The sequence below is a fragment of the Cherax quadricarinatus genome, chromosome 20 (assembly GCF_038502225.1).
Source record: "Cherax quadricarinatus isolate ZL_2023a chromosome 20, ASM3850222v1, whole genome shotgun sequence".
In the NCBI taxonomy this organism is placed as follows: domain Eukaryota; kingdom Metazoa; phylum Arthropoda; class Malacostraca; order Decapoda; family Parastacidae; genus Cherax; species Cherax quadricarinatus.
In genome coordinates this window covers 13,704,427-13,730,028 of record NC_091311.1, presented here as the reverse complement: position 1 = coordinate 13,730,028, position 25,602 = coordinate 13,704,427, and the positions used below count along the sequence as shown (strand labels likewise).

Sequence of the window (25,602 nt, the reverse complement as noted above, 5' to 3'; positions counted from 1 at the left end):
AATAGCACTCACAGAAACAAAACTCACCAGAATAATAACAGATTCAATCTTTCCACCTGGATATCAAATCCTCAGGAAAGACAGAGGGAGGAGAGGGAAGGAGAAGTTGCACTGATCATTAAAAACCACTGGGGTTTTGAGAAAATGGAAGGAATGGACGGCACAGGCGAAAGGGACTACTTAGTAGGAACAATCCAGTCAGAGGGACATAAGGTGATAATTGCAGTAATGTACAACCCACCACAGAACTGCAGGAGGCCAAGAGAAGAATGAATAAGATGAGAGCAACAGAGCAATGGTCGACACACTAGCCGAGGTGGCCAGAAGAGCACACATGGGGGGAGCAAAGTTACTAGTTATGGGTGATTTCAATCACAAGGAGATTGACTGGGAAAACCTGGAGCCCCATGGGGGTCCCGAAACATGGAGAGCCAAGATGATGGATGTGGTACTGGAAAACCTCATGCATCAAGATGTTAGAGACACTACCAGAGAGAGAGGAGAGAAAGAACCAGCAAGACTGGACCTTGTATTCACCTTGGGTAGTTCTGACATAGAGGATATCATGTATGAAAGGCCCCTGGGAGCTAGTGATCATGTGGTTCTGTGCTTCGACTACATAGTTGAGCTCCAAGTGGAGAGAGCAGCAGGAATAGGGTGGGAAAAACCAAACTACAAAAGGGGGAACTACTCAGGCTTGAGGAACTTCTTTCAAGACATTCACTGGGAGAGGGAACTGACAGGAAAACCAGTACAAGAAATGATGGACTATGTCACAACAAAATGCAAGGAGGCACAGGAGAGGTTTGTTCCCAAGGGAAACAGAAATAATGGGAAGAACAGATCGAGTCCTTGGTTTACCCAAAGGTGTAGGGAGGCAAAAACTAGGTGTACTAGAGAATGGAAAAGGTACAGAAGACAGAGAACTCAGGAAAATAAAGAGATTAGCCGAAGAGCCAGAAACGAATATGCACAGATAAGAAGGGAGGCTCAGCAGCAATACGAAAATGACATAGCATCGAAAGTTAAGACTGACCCGAAGCTGTTGTACAGCCACATCAGGAGGAAAACAACAGTCAAGGACCAGGTAATCAGACTGAGGAAGGGTATGGGGAATTCACAAGAAACGACCGGGAGGCATGTCAGGAGCTCAACACGAGATTTAAAGAAGTATTTACAGTGGAAACCAGTAGGACTCCAGGAAATCAGAACAGGGGGGTACACCAGCAAGTGCTGGATGAGGTACATATAACCAAGGAGGAGGTGAAGAAGCTGCTATGCGAACTTGACACCTCAAAGGCGGTGGGAGCAGACAACATCTCTCCGTGGGTCCTTAAAGAGGGAGCAGAGATAATGCATGTACCATTAACAAAGATCTTCAACACATCATTTGAAACTGGGCAACTCCCTGAGGTATGGAAGATGGCAAATGTAGTCCCAATTTTTAAAAAGGGAGACAGACATGAGGCACTAAACTACAGACCTGTATCACTAACGTGTATAGTATGCAAGGTCATGGAGAAGATCATCAGGAGGAGAGTGGTGGAGCACCTGGAAAGAAACAAGTGTATAATTGACAACCAGCATGGTTTCAGGGAAGGAAAATCCTGTGTCACAAACCTACTAGAGTTTTATGACAAGGTGACAGAAGTAAGACAAGAGAGAGAGGGGTGGATCGACTGCATTTTTTTGGACTGCAAAAAGGCCTTCGACACAGTTCCTCACAAGAGGTTACTGAAAAAGCTAGAAGATCAGGCACACATAACAGGAAAGGCACTGCAATGGATCAGAGAATACCTGACAGGGAGGCAACAACGAGTCATGGTACGTGACGAGGTGTCAGAGTGGGCGCTTGTGACAAGCGGGGTTCCACAGGGGTCAGTCCTAGGACCTGTGCTGTTCTTGGTATATGTGAACGACATAACGGAAGGGATAGACTCAGAAGTGTCCTTGTTTGCAGATGATGTGAAGTTAATGAGAAGAATCAAATCGGATGAGGATCAGGCAGGACTACAAAGAGACCTGGACAGGCTACAAGCCTGGTCCAGAAACTGGCTCCTTGAGTTTAACCCTGCCAAATGCAAAGTCATGAAGATTGGGGAAGGGCAAAGAAGACCGCAGACACAATATAGTTTAGATGGCCAAAGACTGCAAACCTCACTCAAGGAAAAAGATCTGGGGGTGAGTATAACACCGAGCATATCTCCTGAGGCGCACATAAATCAGATAACTGCTGCAGCATACGGGCGCCTGGCAAACCTACGGATAGCGTTCCGATACCTCAATAAGGAGTCGTTCAAGACACTGTATACCATTTACGTCAGGCCCATACTGGAGTATGCAGCACCAGTTTGGAATCCACACCTAGTCAAGCACGTCAAGAAATTAGAGAAAGTGCAAAGGTTTGCAACAAGACTAGTCCCAGAGCTACGGGGATTGTCGTACGAAGAAAGGTTGAGGGAAATCGGCCTGACGACACTGGAGGCCAGGAGGGTCAGGGGAGACATGATAACGACATATAAAATACTGCGCAGAATAGACACGGTGGACAAAGACAGGATGTTCCAGAGATGGGACACATACACAAGAGGTCACAATTGGAAGTTGAAGACTCAGATGAATCAAAGGGATGTTAGGAAGTATTTCTTCAGTCATAGAGTAGTCAAGTCGTGGAATAGTCTAGAAAGTGAAGTAGTGGAGGCGGGAACCATACATAGTTTTAAGGCGAGGTATGATAAAGCTCATGGAGCAGGGAGAGAGAGGACCTAGTAGCAATCAGTGAAGAGGCGGGGCCAGGAGCTATGACTCGACCCCTGCAACCACAAATAGGTGAGTACAAATAGGTGAGTACACACACACACACTCACACAGGAGAAAAAGCGATTGAAGGTATGAAGGTGATAGGCGAGGGAGACATGACCCAGGTGGCAAATTTTCGGAGAATTGGGTGGTTCACAAAGAGAAGGAAACGGCCTCTCAAAGTAATTTTCAAGGTAGAATCAACTCGAGCCATGATCCTGCAGGAGAAAGCTCGGCTGAGAGGCAAACAGGAGTTCCAGAGTGAGTACCTCGATCGAGACAGAACACAGGAGGAAAGGATGATACTGAAAGAGAGAGTGCAAAAACGAAAGGAGGAATGGGAGGAAATGACGAAGACGAGCAGAATAACCCAGGCACATGTGGAAGGGCAAGCACACCCCCGAGAAACACCCGCAGAAGGATTCTAACCACGACACCCCCCAAGGTAACTGGACAATCTAAACCACCAATCACCCACTGATCCCTCTGACCCCATCCCCCGCACAACGAACCCTACCCTAACAGTAACCCCCTATGGGAACTCTTCCTCCACCCCCACTGCAACACCTCACATGCCCCCTCCAGGGCTCCTGCTCTCCCATCCCCAATATTCCCCCAGGACCACAGTTTCAGTATTAGGACAGAAGTTGAAGGTTTGGTACACAAATGCGGATTGATTAACGAATAAATATGAGGAGTGGCAAGAAAGAATCAATGAGAAGTTCCCAGACACCATAAGAGCATAAGAACATAAGAAAGAAGGAACACTGCAGGAGGCCTACTGACCCATGCACAGCAGGTCCATGTCCCCCCCCCCGGGATTAGACCAATGACCCACCCACCCCGGATTAGCCTAATGACCCACCCAGTCTGGCCACCTCCACTCAAGGATGGAGCACTGCACCAGACCCAGGAGCACAAGTTAGTCGGTCCAACTCACACCCACCCACACCCACTCATGTATTTATCTAACCTATTTTTAAAACTACACAACGTTTTAGCCTGAATAACTGTACTCGGGAGTTTGTTCCACTCATCCACAACTCTATTACCAAACCATTGTTTTCCTATATCCTTCCTGAATCTGAATTTTTCCAACTTGAAACCATTGCTGCTATCATATCCCCCCTAATTCTACGTCTCTCGAGAGAGTGCAGACTCAGGGCCCTCAGTCTATCCTCAAAAGGAAGATTTCTGATACATTGGATCATCTTTGTCATCCTCCTCTGTACGTTTTCCAGAGCATTTATATCCATTCAGTAATACGGTGACCAGAATTGAGCAGCATAGACTAAATGAGGCCTAACCAAGGATGTATAGAGTTGAAGAACAACCTGAGGACATCTATTATTTATACTTCTAGATATGAAGCCAAGAATTCTATTAGCTTTCTTGTGAACACTAATGCACTGTTGTCTTGGTTTTAGATTACTGCTAACCAGAACTCCTAAATCCTTTTCGCAATCAGTAGTATTAAGATCAACATTATTTAGTTTATGTGTGGCATGGTTATTTAACTGTCCAACATTTAGAACTTTGCATTTGTCAATACTAAACAGTATCTGCCACTTCTCCGACCATTGCATCAGTGTATTCAAATCATCCTGGAGTGCTCTAGTGTCCTCATTAGAATGAATTGGACGGCCTATTTTGGTGTCATCAGCAAATTTGCTTATGTCGCTATTTATTCCCTCATCTATGTCGTTTATGTAAATTTTGAACAACAACGGGCCCAACACTGACCCCTGAGGAACACCGCTTGTGACGTGCCCCCATTCTGATTTCTCCCCATTTATGTAAACTCTATGCTGTCTATTTGTCAGCCTTGCCTCTACCCAGGAAAAAAATTCTCCTCCTATTCCGTGTGCCTTAAGTTTCCTCAATAGCCTGTGGTGTGGAACTCTATCGAAAGCCTTACTGAAGTCCATATACACAATATCATATTCATTACCATGATCTACCTCCTCAAACACCTTAGTGAAAAAAGTTAGTAAATTCGTGAGACAGGAACGCCCCTTTGTAAAACCGTGTTGAGATTCATTAATCAATCTGTGCCTGTCAAGATGGCTACGAATTGCATCGGCAATTATTGATTCCATAAATTTTCCAACTATGGAGGTAAGGCTTATTGGTCTATAGTTCGAAGCCAAGGACCTGTCACCTGTCTTGTAAATAGGTATTACATTTGCCATTTTCCACTTATGAGGCACTATGCCAGTTTGTAGTGATATGTTAAAAAGATTAGCCAAAGGTATGCTAAGTTCCTCTTTACATTCCTTTAACACCCTTGCAAACAGTTCATCAGGGCCTGGGGATTTGTTAGGTTTTAGTTTCTCTATTTGTCTGAGGACCATGTCACTAGTTACTGCAATCGTACATAGTTTATTATCATCCTGTTCTACATAATGTATTATTTCAGGAATATCGCTAGTATTTTCCTGGGTGAAAACTGAGAGGAAGTAGGGATTGAGAATTTCACACTTATCCTTATCACTGTCAGTGATCTGACCAGAGTTACTCTTAAGTGGGCCAATCTTGTCCCTAATCTTACTTCTGTATACCTGAAAGAACCCTTTTGGGTTAGTCTTTGAATCCCTTGCGACCTTAGCCTAATAATCCCTTTTTGCTTTTCTTATTCCTTTCTTTATTTCTCTCTTTAATTGAATATATTGATTTCTTAACTCCCCATCCCCTCTTTTGATACGCCTATATATGCCTCTCTTTTGACCAATGTGATGTTTTAATCTATTGTTCATCGATTTGGGATAATTTTTGTTAGATCTAATTTCCCTACTAGGAACAAAAGTTGTCTGGGCAGCTAGAACTATGCTCTGAAAAACGTCATATTGGCAATCAAGATCACCTACCTGACCAATAGTCAGGACATCCCAATTTAGCCCACCCAGGTAATTTTTCAGTCTCATGAAGTCGGCCAAGCGAAAATCTGGGACAGAGATTTAATTGCAGTTGTCTGGGTAATTCCATGATATATTGAAACTAAGTGATTTGTGATCACTTTCCCCAAGCTCATCATTAACCTCAAGATTATTAATTAGTGAGTCTTTGCTAGCAAGAACCAAGTCAAGCAGATTGTTTCCTCTAGTTGGTTCTGTCACAACCTGTTCTAGAAAGCAATCCTGGATCATATCAAGAAAGTCGCTAGACTCAAGATTTCCTGTTATATTGTTCCAATCAATTTGTATAAAGTTAAAATCTCCCAAAATCACAACCTTTTCATATCTAGATGCCTTATGAATTTTGTTCCATAACAGCTTACTGCACTCCCTATCAAGGTTTGGGGGCCTATAAATCACACCCAAAATTAATTTGTCACATCCTTCGAGAAACTGTAGCCAAACAGATTCTGTGTTAGATGTTTCTAATCTTATATCATGTCTAAGACAACAATTTAAATTTTCTCTGACATACATTGCCACTCCACCACCCTTCCTGTTGACCCTATCAGTGTGGAATAGTTTATAACCCTGTATGTTGCATTCCGAAGGCATTTCTCTATCTTTCAGGTTGAACCAGGTCTCTGTTATACCAATAATATCTATATTACCTACACTTGCAAGTAATCTTAGCTCATCTATCTTATTTTTTAGACTCCTACTATTTGCCCTCTACTATCTCTCTTTGTTTGTTGATCAACTGATTTGCCATTACAAGCAACTTTATTTTGAATATTGTCTTTTAAACAAATCCCTGAGGTATCCCGGAAATAACTGCTGTTTTTAACACTAATGCTGCAGCCTGATTGTTTCCCACAAACATCCATACCTCAATAATCTATCAGTTTAAATTCCTAGCAGTTACAGAAACAAAACTCACTGAGAGAGTAACAGATGCAATCTTCCCACCAGGATATCAGATCATGAGGAAGGATAGAAGGGGCAGAGTAGGAGGAGGGGTTGCATTGCTCGTAAAAAGCCTTTGGAAATTTGAGAAAATGGGAGGCATAGACCAGACTGGAGAAAGGGACTACATAGTAGGTACACTTCAGTCTGGGGAGCACAAGGTGGTCATTGCAGTGATGTATAATCCACCACAGAACTGCAGGAGGCCAAGAGAGGAATATGAAGAGAGCAACAGAGCAATGGTGGACACACTTGCTGAGGTGGCAAGAAGGGCTCACTCGAGCAGAGCAAAGTTGCTGGTTATGGGTGATTTCAACCACAGGGAGATTGACTGAGAAAACCTGGAGCCACATGGGAGTCCTGAAACATTGAGAGCCAAGATGTTGGATGTGGTGCTGGAAAATCTCATCTGCCAGCATGTTAAGGACACTACCAGAGTGAGAGGGGAGGATGAACCAGCATGATTCGCCCTTGTGTTCACCCTGGGCAGTTCAGACATTGAGGACATCACATATGAGAGTCCCCTAGGAGCTAGTGACCACGTGGTTCTGTGCTTTGAATACATGGTAGAGTTGCAAGTGGAGAAAGTAACAGGAGTTGAATGGGAAAAGCCAGACTATAAAAGAGGGGACTACATAGGTTTGAGGAACTTCCTGCAGGAGGTTCCGTGGGACAAAGAACTGTTAGGAAAGCCAGTAAATGAAATGATGGAATATGTAACAACAAAATGCATGGAGGCAGTGGAAACGTTTATTCCCAAGGGCAACAGAAACAATGGGAAGACCAGAACGAACCCCTGGTTTACCTGAAGGTGTAAGGAGGCAAAAACTAAGTGCAACAGAGAATAGAAAAAGTACAGAAGGCATAAAACACATGAAAATAGGGAGATTAGTCGCAGAGCCAGGAACGGGTATGCACAGGTAAGGAGGGAGGCCCAGCGACAGTAAGAAAATAACATAGCATCGAAAGTCAAGACTGACCCGAAACTGTTGTATAGCCACATCAGGAGGAAGACAACAGTCAAAGACCAGGTGATCAGACTGAGGACAGAAGGCGGAGAACTCACAAGAAATGATCAGTAGATTTAAGGAAGTTTTTACAATAGAGACAGGAAGGGCTCTGGGAAGACAGCACAGAAGCGAACATCAACTGGGAATATACCAACAAGTGTTGGATGACATATGAACAACCGAGGAGAAGATGCAGAAGCTGCTAAGTGACCTTGATACCTCAAAGGCGATGGGACCGGACAACATCTCTCCATGGGTCCTTAGAGAAGGAGCAGAGATGCTGTGTGTGCCCCTAACCACAATCTTCAACACATCCCTTGAAACTGGGCAACTACCTGAGATATGGAAGAGGGTAAATGTAATCTCTATTTTTAAGAAAGGAGACAGAAACGAGGCACTAAACTACAGACCTGTGTCTCTGACATGTATAGCATGCAAAGTCATGGAGAAGATTATCAGGAGGAGAGTGGGGGAACACCTGGAATAGAACAAGATTATAAATGAAAACCAGCATGGATTCATGGAAGGCAAATCCTGTGTCACAAACCTTGTGGAGATTTATGACAAGGTAACAAAAGTAAGACATGAGAGAGAGGGGTGGGTCGATTCAATTTTCCTGGACTGCAAGAAGGCCTTTGACACAGTTCCTCTCAAGAGATTAGTGCAGAAGCTGGAGGATCAGGCGCATATAACAGGGGGGGCACTGCAATAGATCAGGGAATACCTGACAGGGAAACAACAACGAGTCATGGTACGATAAGAGGTATCACAGTGGGCGCCTGTGACGAGTGGGGTCCCACAAGGACTAGTCTAGGACCAGTGCTATTTTTGACATGTGAATGACATGATGGAAGGGATAGACTCTGAAGTGTCCCTATTCGCAGATGATGTGAAGTTGATGAGAAGAATTAAATCGGATGAGGATGAGGCAGGACTGCAAAGAGACCTAGACAGGCTGGACACGTGATCCAGAAACTGGCTTCTTGAATTCAACACTGCCAAATGCAAAGTCATGAAGATTGGGGAAGGGCAAAGAAGACCGCAGACAGAGTATAGGCTAGGTGGACAAAGACTACAGACCTCACCCAGAGAGAAAGATCTTGGGGTGACCATAACACCTAACACGTCACCGGAGGCACACATCAACCAGATAACTGCTGCAGCTTACGGGCGCCTGGCAAACCTGAGAATAGCGTTCCGATACCTTAATAAGGAATCGTTCAAGACACTGTACACTGTGTATGTTAGGCCCATACTGGAGTACGCTGCACCAGTCTGGAAGCCACACCTGGTCAAGCACGTCATGAAGTTAGAGAAAGTACAAAGGTTTGCAACAAGGCTAGTTCCAGAGCTTAGGGGAATGTCATACGATGAAAGGTTGAGGGAAATCGGACTGACAACATTGGAGGACAGAAGGGTCAGGGGAGATATGATAACGTAATACAAGATACTGTGGGGAATAGACAAGGTGGACAGAGACAGGATGTTCCAGAGAGGGGACACAGAAACAAGGGGTCACAATTGGAAGCTGAAGACTCAGACGAGTCACAGGGATGCTAGGAAGTATTTCTTCAGTCATAAAGTCGTCAGGAAGTGGAATAGCCTAGCTAGTGACGTAGTGGAGGCAGGAACCATACATAGTTTTAAGAAGAGGCATGACAAAGCTTAGGAAGCTGAGAGAGGACCTAGTAGCGATCAGTGAGAACTGGCAGGGAAGTCAGTTAATGAGATGATGGAATATGTAACAACAATTTGCAAGGAAGCTGAGGATAGGTTTGTGCCCAAGGGTAACAGGAATAATGAAAAAGCCAGGATGAGCCCATGGTTCACCCAAAGGTGGAGGGAGGCAAAAACCAAGTGTGCTAGGAAATGGAAGAAGTATAGAAGGCAAAGGACCCAGGAGAATAAGGAGAGCAGTCGTAGAGCCAGAAATGAATATGCACAGATACGAAGGGAGGCCCAACGACAATATGAAAACGACATAGCAGCGATAGCCAAATCTGACCTGTAGCTGTTATACAGCCACATAAGGAGGAAAACAACAGTCAAGGACCAGGTAATCAGGCTAAGGAAGGAAGGAGGAGAGGCAACAAGAAACGACCGTGAAGTATGTGAGAAACTCAACATGAGATTCCAAGAAGTGTTCACAGAGGAGACAGAAGGGGCTCCAGAAAAACGGAGAGGTGGGGTACACCACCAAGTGCTGGACACAGTAAACACAACTGAGGAAGAAGTGAAGGCAATGGGGCCAGATAACATATCTCCATGGGTCTTGAGAGAGGGAGCAGAGGCACTATGTGTACCCTTAACAACAATATTCAACACATCTATCGAAACAGGGAGATTGCCTGAGGCATGGAAGACAGCAAATATAGTCCTAATTTTTAAAAAAGGAGAAAGACACTAAACTACAGACCAGTGTCACTAACATGTATAGTATGCAAAGTCATGGAGAAGATTATCAGGAGAAGAGTTGTGGAACATCTAGAAAGGAATGATCCCATCCTATGAGAATAATTCAATCCGACGAGGACCAGGCAGAACTACACAGGGATCAGGACAGGCTGCAGGCCTGGTCCATCAACTGGCTCCTGGAGTTCAGCCCCTCCGAGTGCAAAGTCATGAAGATTGGGGAAGGACAAAGAAGACCACAGATGGAGTACAGTCCAGGGAGCCAGAGCTTACGAACCTCTCTCAAGGAAAAGGCTCTTGGTGTGAGTATAACACTGGGCACATCTCCTGAGGTGCAAATCAATCAAATAACTACTGCAGCATGTGGGTGCCTAGCAAACCTAAGAGCAGCATCTTAATAAGGAGTCACTCAGGACCCTGTACACTGTGTACGTTATGCCCATATTGAAGTATGCAGCGCCAATTTGGAACCTTCACCTAGCCAAGCATGTGAGGAAACTAGAGGAAGTTCAAAGGTTTGCAGCAATACTATCCCCAGAACCAAGGGGTATGTCCTACGACATACTGAGAAAATACTGAGAGAAATCGATAAGGTGGGCAGAGACAGGATGTTCCAGATATGGGGCACAGCAACAAGGGGTCTCGGTTAGAAGTTGAAGACTCATTGAGCCACAGGGATGTTAGGAAGTATTTCTTCAGTCAGAGTTGTTAGGAAGTGAAATAGGCAGGGAAGTAACATAGTGGAGTCAGGATCCATACATAAGAAGAAGTATAATGAAGCTCATCTACCTGCAAGAGTGACAGAGTAGCGGCCAGTGAGGAGGCAGGGCCAGGAGCTGTGAATCGACCCTTACAACCTCAATTACGTAAGTAAACACACACACACACACACACACACACGCACGCACACACACACACACACACACACACACACACACACACACACACACACACACACACACACACACACACACACACATATGGTATAACCCACCACAGAACTGCAGGAGGCCAAGGGAAGAATATGATGAGAACAACAGAGCGATGGTGGACACACTGGCTGAGGTGGCACGAAGAGCTCAATCGTGCAGAGCAAAGTTACTGGTTATGGGTGATTTCAACCACAGGGAGATCGATTGGGAAAACCTGGAGCCTCATGGGGGACCCAAAACATGGAGATCCAAGATGATGGATATGGTACTGGAAAACCTCATGCATCAACACATCAGGGACAATACCAGAGAGAGAGAGGGGAAGATGAACCAGCAAGACAGGACCTTGTGTTCACCCTGAGTAGCTCAGACATAGATGACCTCACACATAAGTGGCCCCTCGGAGCTAGTGACCACATACCCCTGAGTTTTGATTATATAGTAGAGTTACAGTTGGAGAGGATAACAGGAGTCGAACAGGAAAAGCCAAGCTATAAAAGGGGGGACTACACAGGTATGAGGAACTTCCTGTGCGAGGTGCAGTGGGACAGAGAAATTGTAGGAATGTCAATAAATGAAATGATGGAACATGTAACAACAAAATGCAAGGAGGCAGAGGAAAGGTTTGTTCCCAAGGGCAACAGAAACAATGAGAAGACCAAAGCGAGACCTTGGTTTACCCGAAGGTGCAGGGAGGCAAAAGCTAAGTGCATTAGATAATGGAAGAGGTACAGAAGGCAAAGGACCCAGGAAAACAAGGAGATCAGTCGAAGAGCCACAGATAAGGAGGGAGGCCCAGCGACAGTACGAAAATGACATAGCATCGAAAGCCAAGTCTGACCCGAAAATGCTGTTTAGCCATAATAGGAGAAAGACGACAGCTAAAGACCAGGTGATCAGGCTGAGGAAAGAAGGTGGGGAACTCACTAGAAACGATCAAGAGGTATGCGAGAAGCTCAACATGAGATTTAAGGAGTATTCACAGTGGAGACAGGAAGGACTCTGGGAAGACAGGACAGAGGGGGACACCAACAGGTAATAGACCAACAAGTGCTGGATGATATGCACACAACTGAGGAGGAGGTGAAGAAGCTGCTAAAATGACCTTGATAACTCAAAGGCAATGGGACTAGACAACATTTCCCCATGGGTACTCAGGGATGGAGCATATATACTGTGTGTGCCATTAACCACAATCTTCAACACATCCCTTGAAACTGGGCAACTACCTGAGGTATGGAAGACAGCAAATGTAGTTCCCATTTTTAAAAAAGGAGACAGAAAAGAGGCACTAAATTACAGACCAGTGTCATTGATGTGTATATTACGCAAAGTCACGGAGAAGATTATCAGGAGGAGAGTGGTGGAGCACCTGGAGTGGAACAAGATTGTAAACGACAACCAGCACGGATTCATGGAAGGCAAATCCTGTGTCACAAACCTTCTGAAGTTTTATGACAAAGTTACAGAAGTGTGACACGAGAGAGAGGGGTTTGTTGATTGAATTTTCTTGGACTGCAAGAAGGCCCTCGGCAAATTCCTCACAAGTGGCTATTGCAGAAACTAAAGGATCAGGTGCATATAACAGGAAGGGTACTGCAATGAATCAGAGAATACCTGACAGGGAGGCAACAACGAGTCATGGTACGTAATGAGGTGTCGCAGTGGGCACTTGTGACGAGCGGGGGCCCCACAGGGGTCGGTCCTAGGACCAGTACTATTTTTGGTATATGTGAATGACATAATGGAAGGGATAGACTCAGAGGTGTCCCTGTTCGCAGATGATGTGAAGTTAATGAGGAGAATTAAATCAGATGAGAATCAGGCAGGACTTCAAAGAGACCTGGACAGGCAGGGCACGTGGTCCAGCAACTGGCTTCTTGAATTCATTCCTGCCAAACGCAAAGTCACGAAGAATGGAGAAGAGCAAAGAAGACCACATACAGAGTATAGACTAGGTGGCCAAAGGTTGCAAACCTCGCTCAGGGAGAAAGATCTTGGGGTGACCATAACACCGAGCATGTCTCCGGAGGCACACATCGACCAGATAGCTGTTGCAGCATATGGGCACTTGACAAACTTGAGAATAGCGTTCCGATACCTTAGTAAGGAATAGTTCAAGACACTGTACACTGTGTACATCAGGCCCATACTGGAGTATGCAGCTCCAGTTTGGAACCCACACCTGGTCAAGCACGTCAAGAAATTAGAGAAAGTACAAAGGTTTGCAACAGGGCTAGTTCAGGAGCTCAGGGGTATGTCCTATGAAGAAAGGTTAAGGGAAATCAGACTGACGACATTGGAGGACAGGAGGGTCAGGGGAGACATGATAACGACATACAAAATACTGTGTGGAATAGATAAGGTAGACAGAGACAGGTTGTTCCAGAGAGGGGAGACAGAAACAAGGGGTCACAGTTGGAAGTTGAAGACTCAGACGAGTCAGAGAGATGTTAGGAAGTATTTCTTCAGTATTTCTTCAGTCGTCAGGAAGTGGAATAGCCTAGCAAGTGATGTAGTGGAGGCAGGAATCATACATAGCTTTAAGACAAGGTAAGACAAAGCTCAGCAAGCAGAGAGAGAAAGAACGTAGTAGCTGTCAGTGAAGAGGCGGGGCCAGGAGCTGAGTCTCGACCCATGCAACCACACACACACACACACACACATACACAAGGGAAACAGAAATAATGGGAAGAACAGAACGAGTCCTTGGTTCACCCAAAGGCGTAGGGAGGCAAAAACTAGGTGTACTAGAGATTGGAAAAGGTACAGAAGACAAAGAACTCAGGAAAATAAAGAGATTAGCCGAAAGCCAGAAACGAATATGCATAGGCTCAGCGACTGTATGAAAATGACATAGCATCGAAAGTTAAGTTTGATCCGAAGCAGTTGTATAGCCACATCAGGAGGAAAACAACAGTCAAGGACCAGGTAATCAGACTGAGGAAGGGTGATGGGGAGTTCACAAGAAACGACCGAGAGGTAAGTGAGAAGCTCAACACGAGGTTAAAGGAGTATTTACAGTGGAAACTGGAAGGACACCAGGAAATCAGAACAAAGAGGTACACCAACAAGTGCTGGATGAGGTACACATAACCAAGAGGAGGTGAAGAAGCTGCTATGTGAACTGGCACCTCAAAGGCGGTGGGACCAGACAACATCTTTCCGTGGGTTCTTAGAGAGGGAGCAGAAATGCTGTGTGTACCATTAACAAAGATCTTCAACACATCCATTGAAACTGGACAACTCCCTGAGATATGGATGATGGCAAATGTAATCCCAATTTTTAAAAAAAGAGGACAGACATGAGACATTAAACTACAGACCTGTGTCACTAACATGTATAGTATACAAAATCATGGAGAAGATCATCAGGAGGAGAGTGGTGGAGCACCTGGAAAGAAACAAATGTATAATCGACAACCAGCACGGTTTCAGGGAAGGAAAATCCTGTGTCACAAACCTACTGGAGTTTCATGACAAGGAGACAGAGGTAAGACAAGAGAGAGAGGGGTAAATAGGCTGCATTTTCTTGGACTGAAAGAAGGCCTTCGGCACAGTTCCTCACAACAGATTACTGCAAAAGCTAGAGGATCAGGCACACATAACAGGAAAGGCACTGTAATGGATCAGAGAATACCTGACAGGGAGGCAACAACGAGTCATGGTACGTGACGAGGTGTCAGAGTGGGCACTTGTGACAAGCGGGGTTCCACAGGGGTCAGTCCTAGGACCTGTGCTGTTTTTGGTTTATGTGAATGACATAACAGAAGGGATAGACTCAGAAGTGTCCTTGTTTGCAGATGATGTGAAATTAATGAGGAGAATCAAATCGGTCCAGGATCAGGCAGGACTACAAAGAGACCTGGACAGGCTACAAGCCTGGTCCAGCAACTGGCTCCTTGAGTTTAACCCTGCCAAATGCAAAGTCATGAAGATTGGGGATGGGCAAAGAAGTCTGCAGACACAGTGTAGTCTAGATGGCCAAAGACTGCAAACCTCACTCAAGGAAAAAGATCTGGGGGTGAGTATAACACCGAGCACATCTTCTGAGGCGCACATCAGTCAGATAACTCCTGCAGCGTACCGGCGTCTGGCAAACCTAAGGATAGCGTTCCGATACCTCAGTAAGGAATCGTTCAAGACTCTGTATACCATTTACGTCAGGCCCATACTGGAGTATGCAGCACCAATTTGGAATCCACACCTGGTCAAGCACGTCAAGAACTTAGAGAAAGTGCAAAGTTTTGCAACAAGACTAGTCCCAGAGCTAATGGGAAAGGTTAAGGGAATTCGACCTGACGACACTGGAGGACAGGAGGGTCAGGGGAGACATCATAACGACATATAAAATACTGCGCAGAATAGACAAGGTGGACAAAGACGGGATGTTCCAGAGATGGGACACAGAAACAAGAGGTCACAATTGGAAGTTGAAGACTCAGATGAATCAAAGGGATGTTAGGACGTATTTCTTCAGTCATAGAGTAGTCAGGCACTGGAATAGCCTAGAAATTTATGTAGTGGGGTGGGGAAGGGAACCATACATAGTTAAAACTATGGGTTTGATAAAGCTCATGGAACAGGGAGAGAGAGGACCTAGTAGCAATCAGTGACGAGGCGGGGCCAAGAGCAATGAATCGACCCCTGTAACCACAAATAGGTGAGTACAAATAGGTGAGTACACACTGCCAGAAGTGGGGAAGCAGAGGCATAGAGCTGGGATAGACAGTGTTGCCATAAGCCAGCACTACTGCAAATTCAAGATTAACAAGTGTGTAGTGCAAGATAGTGTGCTAGATGATAACGAGTGTATTAGTTAACAGTGTATTATAGTTAACAGTGTATTAGAAATAACAAGGGCATTACACAACAACAGCGTATTAGATAATAACATGCGGTACGACAATGAGTCTTAACTAACCATGCAGCCAGGATGGTGCCAGTCATCATAAGGGATATGTGATAAATTGTGACCCCAAGGCAGACAGTAAAGTGTAAATCTAGTGGTGTGACTGAAGCACTGTACATAAGATTAAAACAATTACAGAGAAGAAACTGAAGTAGAACCAGGATTCAGGAATGTCAACGAGTTCAACGCTGCCAGCCATAGTGAAGTGTATGAGTCATCATACAGCGGGCACTGGGATGGATATCTCTTAGGAGTAACATACAAATCACCTATGTTTGTGGTAAAAGGGGAAGTTTGAGTGATAAAGTCGGCCCTGCAATCACTGGTAGCTGGCTGTCACAAACCCTGCTCCGGAGTGATTACCATACATACAGCACCTAGCATTAGTAGGAAGACAAAATTGGCAGGAGCAAGGAATAGATGACCTTGGTAGGAGGCGTGCGTGCGCAGGAGTAAGTGCAAACACTGTTGTTAGTACGTACATTGATATACATGGCTATACTAAAGGACTATAAACACACACACACACACAATACAGTGTTCAGGTTGTAGAAGTTGAGTACATTATTAGTATAAATTGTTGTTAGTATTAAAAGTATTACTATTAGTACGTTGGTAGAATATTAAGACATACAAGGGTGAGGCGCAGATTATTCCTGGGCAACGAGCATAAAGCGTTGTCTCCAATAACAGTCTCCACCCCCTCCTTAAGGTTTTCCCTAACCCTTACTCTGGAACACAAGATACCACCAACCCACCCACACCAAACCCCCAACCACCTACCAACTTACTCCCTCTTTCACCCCTCTCTCTCGCTCCTCTCTCTCTCTCTCTCTCTCTCTCTCTCTCTCTCTCTCTCTCTCTCTCTCTCTCTCTCTCTCTCTCGCTCTCGCTCTCTCGCTCTCTCTCTCTCTCTCTCTCTCTCTCTCTCGGTGTCTCCACTAACAGTCTCCACCCCACTCAAGGTATCCCTAACCCCTAGTGCAGTGGTTCCCAAACTGGGGGTAAATTGCCCCTGACTCTGGGGGTCATTTTGAAGGGAGGGGGTAATGGAGGGGATGACAAAAAGTTATGAATTCTGAAAATCAAGAAAACAATGCGGTACCCGGTATGAGGATTATTGTTAACTTTGTCTTAGTATATAAAGTTGTAAAGTAAACCTATTATAAGTAAGTAATAAAGTTAAACCAAATAACAATAAACATCAAAACTAATATACAGTATTAGAAAAGAAGAAATATATAGCTAAGTGTGTGGAAACCCAAAAGTATTTTGACAAGTATGCTTCAGGACAAAAGTCACTCAGTAGCCCAGATCGACCTGTCCAGTACGCGTCACTCACTTCCTGAGGCTGCCTCTATTTCACACTGTCAGTTTATCTGTGAGCATCAGCCGAGGTAGACATAAGCTGGTATGCATGTGTACTGCCCTGTGCAGTATATAGTTAGTATTTACCCACTTACTGTGAATTTGTAGCTATTATTAATTTTATATATAATGTATGTGTGGTTCTTACGTTTTCAATGGTTTTGCTAGGATTAGCAGAGTATGCGAGGCTGTATACGTTCACGTTTAGCCATATATATCAATAATAACAACATTTTGTGAAAGGGGTAACATGCTTTATGTGGCATGTTAAATTGGGTAACAAGCTGAAAAAGTTTGGGAACCACTGCCCTAGTGACTCATTACACCCCCTCACCCTCCCGACCCGACCAACCGACAGTCACTCTACCCTCTATCTCTCTCTTTCTCTCTCTCTTTTTTACACAGGGTTTGACAAGGTTAGGTTAAGGATCCCTAGCTTTATTGACAAGCTATTTACAGGTTAAGGATTCCTAACTTTATTGACAGGCTAAGAGCTGTTACCTACATCAGCTCATTTGAAAGCATTTTTATTGTTATGAAACATGCAAGTAGGGAACAGGATGAAATTGGAGCCATCTATGGGTCAGCATTTTCATTTGATCAACTGACTTTATCTCGTTGACATCATAATGTTGTACGAATGTGTTCCATACTCGAGCCACTCTGGAGATAAATGATCTCAGATGAAGTGATGTTCTGGAGAAGGGTACAGCCAGAGTGAAGTTGCTGCTTTCTGCCCGTCTTGTGGTATAGAAGCTTGCTTCACGCTGTCCTCGAAGTGGATCCGAGTGTGGTACTTTGACAATATTGGCCTTGTACATAACAGAAAGGCCACCCACTTCCCTCCTGTGTTAAAGGCTCTGCTGAAATGACAGATCTATCCAGGATTGGTCCAGGCGAGAGATGAGACGACTTGCTCTGTTCTCTACCCTGTCAAGCAGTCGCAGATGAGAAGGGAAGCAGGCGAACCAAGAAAGTGGAACATACTCAAGGTGTGAGCATACTTGTGCCTCGTACAGAATCTTGCAACCCCCTACTGTCAAGCAGATGCGAGATACGGGGAAGTGCTGTAAGCTTCCTGGCTGCCTTGTTTGCAAGATTTACAACGTGGTTTTTCATGGTCAGTTTTGAGTCAAATTTCACCCCAAGGATATCAACTTCTTTCCCAAGTGCCAACACCCTCTCATTCATCCTTACTACTGCACCGGCATTACCATCTTGGTGCCTAGAGATCATCATCATTTATGTTTTCTCAGGTGCAAATGTTACTTGCCATTTATTTCCCCACGCTGATGTAGCCCTGAGCTGATGATTGATGTACCTTAGAGCAGCTGGCATTTCTTCTCTTGGGTAAGTGAATGTCAGTGTACAGTCGTCTGTATATGCATGGGATTCTGGGATGAGATGAAGAAGGTCATTGAAGTAGACATTACATAACTATGGTCCCAGAACGCTTCCTTGTGGAACACTTGCCCCAATAGGATGTCTTGCTGATTCTGTTCCATTGAGAACTACCCATAGAGATCTACCATGAAGGTAATCACTGAGAAGATATAGTGTAGAGCCTGCAATTCCCAGAGTTTGCAGTTTTGCTAAAAGGCGATGGGGCCAGATAACATCTCTCCATGGGTCCTGAGAGAGGGAGCAGAGGCACTTTGTGAACCACTAACAACTATCTTCAACACATCTATCGAAACAGGACGATTTCCGGAAGTATGAAAGACAGCAAATGTAGTCCCAATTATTAAAAAAGGAGACACACTAAGCATTGAACTACATGTCAGCATAGTTGCTGATCCCTGTGTTATATAGCATAGCATATTAGTATCATCCATGTGCTTTAGATAGGAGATCCCTTGTAGGCCTGTGACTTTGTGTGACGTCACGGGATGCGCATGTGTACGCTCGTACCTCTGCCCCGGTCTCACTCGGCGTAGACACCCAGGCGAAGAACACGGCAAGGCTGGGCTCCATCTCCCATCATCTCAGTCTGACAATATATCGTAACCATCCAACAAGTGTGTCTACCTTCAACCCTCGATATCTCCATTTAAGAACCCCTACGATATACAGACCAGTGTCACTGACGTGTATAGTATGCAAAGTCATGGAGAAAATTATCAGGAGTTGAGTGGTGGAGCACCTAGAAAGGAATGAGCTTATCAACTACAGCCAGCACGGTTTCAGGGATGGGAAGTTCTGCATCACAAACCTACTGCAGTTCTATGACAGGGTGACGATAGTAAGACAAGAGAGAGAGGGTTGGGTAATTTGCATTTTCTTGGATTGTAAGAAGGTGTTTGACACAGTTCAACCAAAGATATTATTGCAGAAGCTGGAGAAACAGGCAGGGTTAACAGGGAAGGCACTACAGTGGATCAGGGCATACCTGTCAGGAAGACAACAGCGAGTCATGGAACGTGGCGAAGTGTCAGAATGGGAGCCGGTAACGAGCGGGGTGCCTCAAGAATCAGTCCTAGGTATTTGTGAACGACATGACAGAAGGAATAGACTCCGAAGTGTCCCTTTTTGCAGATGATGTGAAGTTGATGAGAAATATTCAGTCGGACGAAGACCAGGCAGAACTGCAAAGGGATTTGGACAGGCTGCAGGCCTCTTCCAGCAATTGGCTCCTGGAGTTCAGCCCCACCAAAGGCAAAGTCATGAAGATTGGGGAAGGGCAAAGAAGGCTGCAGACGGAGTACAGTCTAGGGGGCCAGAGACTACAAACCTCTCTCAAGGAAACATATCTTGGGATGAATATAACACTAGACACATCTCCTGAGGCTCACATCAACCAAATAACTGCTGCAGCATGTGGGCGCCTAGCAAACCTAAGAACAACATTCCTCCATCTTAATAAAGATTCGTTCAGGACCCTGTACACTGTGTACGCTAGGCCCATATTGGAGTATGCGGCACCAGTTTGGAACCCACATCTAGCCAAGTAAGTAAAAAAACTTGAGAAAGTGCAAAGGTTTGCAACAAGACTACTCCCAGAGCTAAGGGGTATGTCCTACGAGGAGAGGATAACGGAAATCGACCTGAAGACACTGGAGGACAGGAGAGATGGGGGGACATGATAACGACATATAAAATACTGAGAAGAATTGACAAGGTGGACAGAGAATGTTCCAGAGATGGGACACAGCAACAGCGGGACACAGTTGAAAATTGAAGACATGGATAAATCACAGGGATGTTAGGAAGTATTTCTTCAGTCTCAGGGTAGTCAGGAAGTGGAATGGTTTGGAAATCGATATAGTGGAGGCAGAATCCATTCGTAGATAAGCAGAGGTATGATTAAGCTCATGCTGCAGGGAGAGTGATCCAGTAGCGGCCAGTGAAGAGGCGGGGCCAGGAGCTATGAATCGACCCTTGGAACCACAACCAGGTGAGTACAACTAGGTGAGTACACACACACACACACACACACACACACTCACATACTCACACATGATAATGACATACAAAATACTGCGAGGAGTAGATAAGGTGGACAGAGACAGGGTTCCAGAGAGGGGACTCAGAAACGAGGGGTCACAATTGCAAGTTGAAGACTCAGATGAGTCAGAGAGATGTTAGGAAGTATTTTTGCAGTCATAAAGTTGCCAGGAACTGGTATAGTCTGGCAAGTGATGTAGTGGAGGCAGGAACTATACATAGTTTTAACACGAGGTATAATGAAGCTCGTGGAACATTGAGAGAGAGGGCCAAGTAGCGACCAGCGAAGAGGCGGGACCAGGAGCCGAGTCTCGATCTCTGCACCTACAATTAGGTGAGTACACACACACACACACACACGTGGTAAGGCTTTGTTTACAAGGAGAAAAGTCAGGGTATTTTTCCAGAATGGTCTGTAATATACCACTGATCACAGCCTGACACATGATAACTATGGTGTAAAGAAATGTACCTAGCTGGATAAATCTTATTAGACCAGTTCGGTCCATTGTATAACACACTGGCCTGCGAGTTTTACGACTCCCTTGCCATGGGATCGAGCTCCACACATTCTGTAATATTTAATTAACATTTAGAAGTAATCACGAGCAATAACTTAGAGATATTTACTCACCCATTACACAAGCGTTGAGAAACTTTGCGTCCATGATGCTCTGGTATGTAATATCACCTTCCTCTTGAATTATTTGCTGCAACTCCTGACGGAGACGTTGCTGATGCATGGGATGCTTGGCCAGAAGGAAAGACAAGACGGCTAGAGTGGAGGCCATAGTATCATAACCAGCGGCAAAAAACAACACACACTGAGCCATAATTGTTTCGTCCGTCAGCACTGTAACAGAATGACACCTATTCGCCATATTTATTTACTTTATAGTTTTTCATAAATAAAATTGCACCTCCGAGAATAAATATAAATTAGGAAAATAAATAAATGTGACCATAGAATCTCGGTCAGATCTTAATTTGACTGATTTGAAATTCAAGATAAGTGGAGTATAAAATCATCTGATTTAAATACAATACTATATTTCGTATTTTTTTTAATTTTTTTTTCATTTAATTGTTTTGAGATGTCAAGTAACAATTTAGTTTTACATCAGTAATAGTAAATTCTAAAGAATATATTTTTAGCTATTTGTTGAAGTATATTAGTGATATGTTCCGTATGGATGTTAACATGATGTTAACAATCAGGGTTACAATAGATAACTTTGGACTTTTAATCAAAGTTGGGTTTGGGTCAGAGTTAAGTGAAACTTTTTAACTATTTTTTTGAAGTAGATGGCTGGAGGGGCACTCTTTTGCATCTTCTGCATGGGAGTTACAATTTAGGGCCCTTTATTTGTTTGGGGTTCCTATATAAGGTGTGTATGTATGTGGTTAATCAAGGAGAAACTTAATTCTTGGATTATGATCATGTGTTTTATTGCAGCAGTAGGTAAGAATTTGTTATATGATGAGGAAGTTAGAACATTTGAACAGTGGGGGGGGGGGGAGTGTTGTCTGGAACCTGACTGGGTGTTTATTATTACAGCTGATTTCTGCCGCGTAACATTGGTATGTAGACTTGCTGTAGTAGATCATTAAGCACAGATTCCGTAAGTGAAGTAGGAATAGACTTGAGTGTAGAACAGAGAGAATAATAAATGTTTGTGGAACAAAGTGCCGTACTTTTTTTTCCATAGAATGCTAACAGTTCTAGATTTTTTCTTCAGATACATGTTGTCTGCGAGTGTTTTACTTCAGGTTGTTGTCAAGGCGCTTTCCTAAGAATTTCCTCTCGTCTTGCCTATGTGTGAACTGTTTATTTTTAGCTTTATTCCCGAACAACATGTACATCTTGTCAATACTGAGTGTAAGTTTGTTGGTTGTCAAACAGAAATCTTTACGAACTCCTTATTGACTGTGTTGTTGAAGACAACAGGATTGTGTTAAGTTCTGAGAGGCAGTTAGTAGGTCACAGGTATGTATGAGGAATAATAATAGTAGGTCAAGGACTATACCCTGAGACATCTAATGCTGACAGCTTGGGTTAATGATGAAGTGTTACTGTCAGATCCTGACGTATGTAACACTATGTGACAAAATTTCGCTTTCTCGTGTTCCTGGGAAATAATTATCATTTCTCAGTTCTTTTGTAACTAAGCAAAATTAAAAAAAAATGATCCCAGATTTTGCTTTTATGGTCAGGACACTTCTGGAACACTTTCAAATAAGACTGATTTAAAACTTTTATGTTCTAGGGTGTTGCTTGACAAATATAAAAACAGGGGTTCACAAACTAACATTCAGTTCAGCTCTGGCTACCTGAGAAGACACATCAGAAGTGAAATGGCATCAAGAGTCTGCAATCATTCTCCAGATGGATTCTGCTACATATGTCGTCAATTCATTTAGCCAAGAGGAAAGAGGTTCTCTGTAACAGCATCTTAAAAAATGTGTGATGCTTAGAAAGCATATTTTGTCATGCCAGTTGTGGACCAAGACAAGACCTGGGCCCCTCATTTTGCTTGTGAACATTGTAAGAAATCATTGGAAAGGAAGAAAGTCATTAGTTATATGAAGGGTAAAATCTTGAATAGGAAAATTTTTGAAATAAAATGAATAACAGAAACTAATTATTTTGTTCTTTTACAGGATGGTACAGAGGAGAAAAAAGAGCCATGGAGTTTGCTGTTCCTAGAATATGGCGTGAACCCACTGATCACTCAACCAACTGCTACTTCTGTCTGGTGGATCCTTCCAAACGCCGAGCTGGAAAAAATCCACTTGCTATTTCTTATCCAGACCTTCCCTCTTTTATTGCACCAGTACCACACAGTACTGATCTTCCTGAAAGAAGTCAACCGTCAAAAGAAGAAAGCAGCAAATCAGAAAATGAAGATCACAGTGAACAAGACTACGATCTCACAGATGAAGCTGTTCGGATGAATCCTTACTACCCAAACCAAACAGACCTCAATGACCTTATCGGAGATCTTGGTTTGACAAAGTCAAACGCTGAGCTTTTGATTTGAAAGCTCAGGAAGTGGGACTTGGTGAATGAAAATGTGCAAGTGACAAGCCAAAGAAAACATCAACATTTCTCAAGCTTCTTCACTAATGAAGACAAGTTGTGCTACTGTAATGATGCATCAGGCTTGTTTGATGCAGCTTCTCCAGAAGCCTAAAAGCTGTACTTCTGCACAATGGGAGCAAGTATCCATCTCTTCTCTTGGCTGATTCATTGCATCTTAAGGACTACAATAGTGTCAAACTTCTTCTGGAGGCATTGAACTATGATAAGTATGTCTGGGATGTTCTTGGAGACTTCAAAATGGTGGCAATTTTGATGGGACTCTTAAGGAGGCTTTGCCAAGTTTCCCTGTTATCTTTGTCATTGGGACAGTAGAGACAGAGCAACACATTACCAGAGGAAGCACAGGCCTCAATGGACTGAGTTCTCAGTAGGAAGGCATAATATCAAACATAAACTATTGGTGGATCTTGAGAAGGTTCTGTTCCTTAAATTACACATCAAACTAGGGCTAATGAAACAGTTTGTTACAGTTCTTGACAGTCTGCAGCCCTCAAGTATCTTCAAGGATTCTTTCCCAAGCTATCAGAGGCAAAGGTGAAGGCTGGCATCTTCACTGGACCACAAGTCAGGAAAATCATGGAGTGCTGAGAGAGTTTTGTTGCTGTAGCACAGGGCTTTCTGGGCAACAACAAGGCTGACAATTATGTGGACCTTGTTGAAACCTTGGTAAAACGATATGGTCAGATGGGCAGTAGGATATCCCTTAAGGTCCATATCCTTGATGCTCATTTTGACTATTTCAAGGAGAACGTGAGAGCATATTCAGAGAAGCAAGGGGAGCGCTTCCACCAAGATATAATGGACTTAACACAGATATCAGAGATCTTATAATGATAACATGATGGCAGACTACATTTAGAGGCTTAAACAGGAAAGTGATTTGTTGCTGCTCACAAATCTAGAGAAACTGCTCATTTTTAACTTTGTAAATAAGTTTCAGAAAGTTTAAAATAAAATTTGCGTAAATTTTATTTCATTAACGTAAATTTTATTTAATGTATTTTTTTTTACATCCAAAAACTAGCAAAAAATATTGAAATTTACCCATTTTTTGTTTAAAAAATTCATCCTGGAAGCCACAAAAACAAAGATTAAAGGGAATAATGGGTATTTTCTATAGTTTTGCAATGAAAGTTGGTAAAATAACACGTATTTGCCAGGAACAAAAATTGTGTTACTTAGTGTTATTCACTGAAATCTTGTCAGGGAACCTAAATGAAATATTTTAGTGGCCAATTGGTGATTTTGTTAGCCAGAAAGGTTGTGTAATTATTAGTTGTGTTATCAGTGATTATACCGGTTATGTTTGCCCAAATGTGGCCAAAAGAAAATGAAGATGTGTCAGTAATTCTCGTGGGTTTGGTTACAGAAGGTAATGATAGGCAATTACATACGTTTAGGGCAGCCAACTATTTGTGGGCCTTCTGCTTGGATAAGATTGATATTCAAGTCAAAAGCAAATATTAAGTGATGCTTGTTAAATTTGTTTATGAATAGGTCTTTAGATTTATCCCCAAAGATGCTTATGTTGTTATGTGGATATTTAGACAGCTTCTTTTTGTTATCAGGTATATTATACTGCAATGCCACCTTCCGTTTGATAAAATTTGCAACTATGAATGGCAGCTTACCCAGGAAAACTGATGTTTTTGCCAGGTTTCTGCCAAAATTATAAAAGTTCGGTTAACATTTAGTACTAAAGGAGTGCTATGATGTCATCACAGTGATTACTTATGATTCTGGCATTACAGAAGAAAACTGA

At 43.6% G+C, this 25,602-nt stretch overlaps 1 protein-coding gene across 2 annotated transcripts in view; it reads right to left on the bottom strand.

The window, feature by feature from the left end:
• The window catches only part of LOC128703650 (cytochrome P450 3A21-like), a gene marked incomplete at its 5' end in the record, with an annotated part of 79,214 nt that overhangs the window by 38,941 nt on the left and 14,671 nt on the right, over positions 1-25,602 (bottom strand). The window contains 1 exon segment of one of the 2 annotated variants that reach the window (XM_070086885.1): positions 21,372-21,590. Coding sequence (XP_069942986.1) covers positions 21,372-21,590 — 219 coding nt within the window. 2 annotated transcript variants of the gene reach the window in all.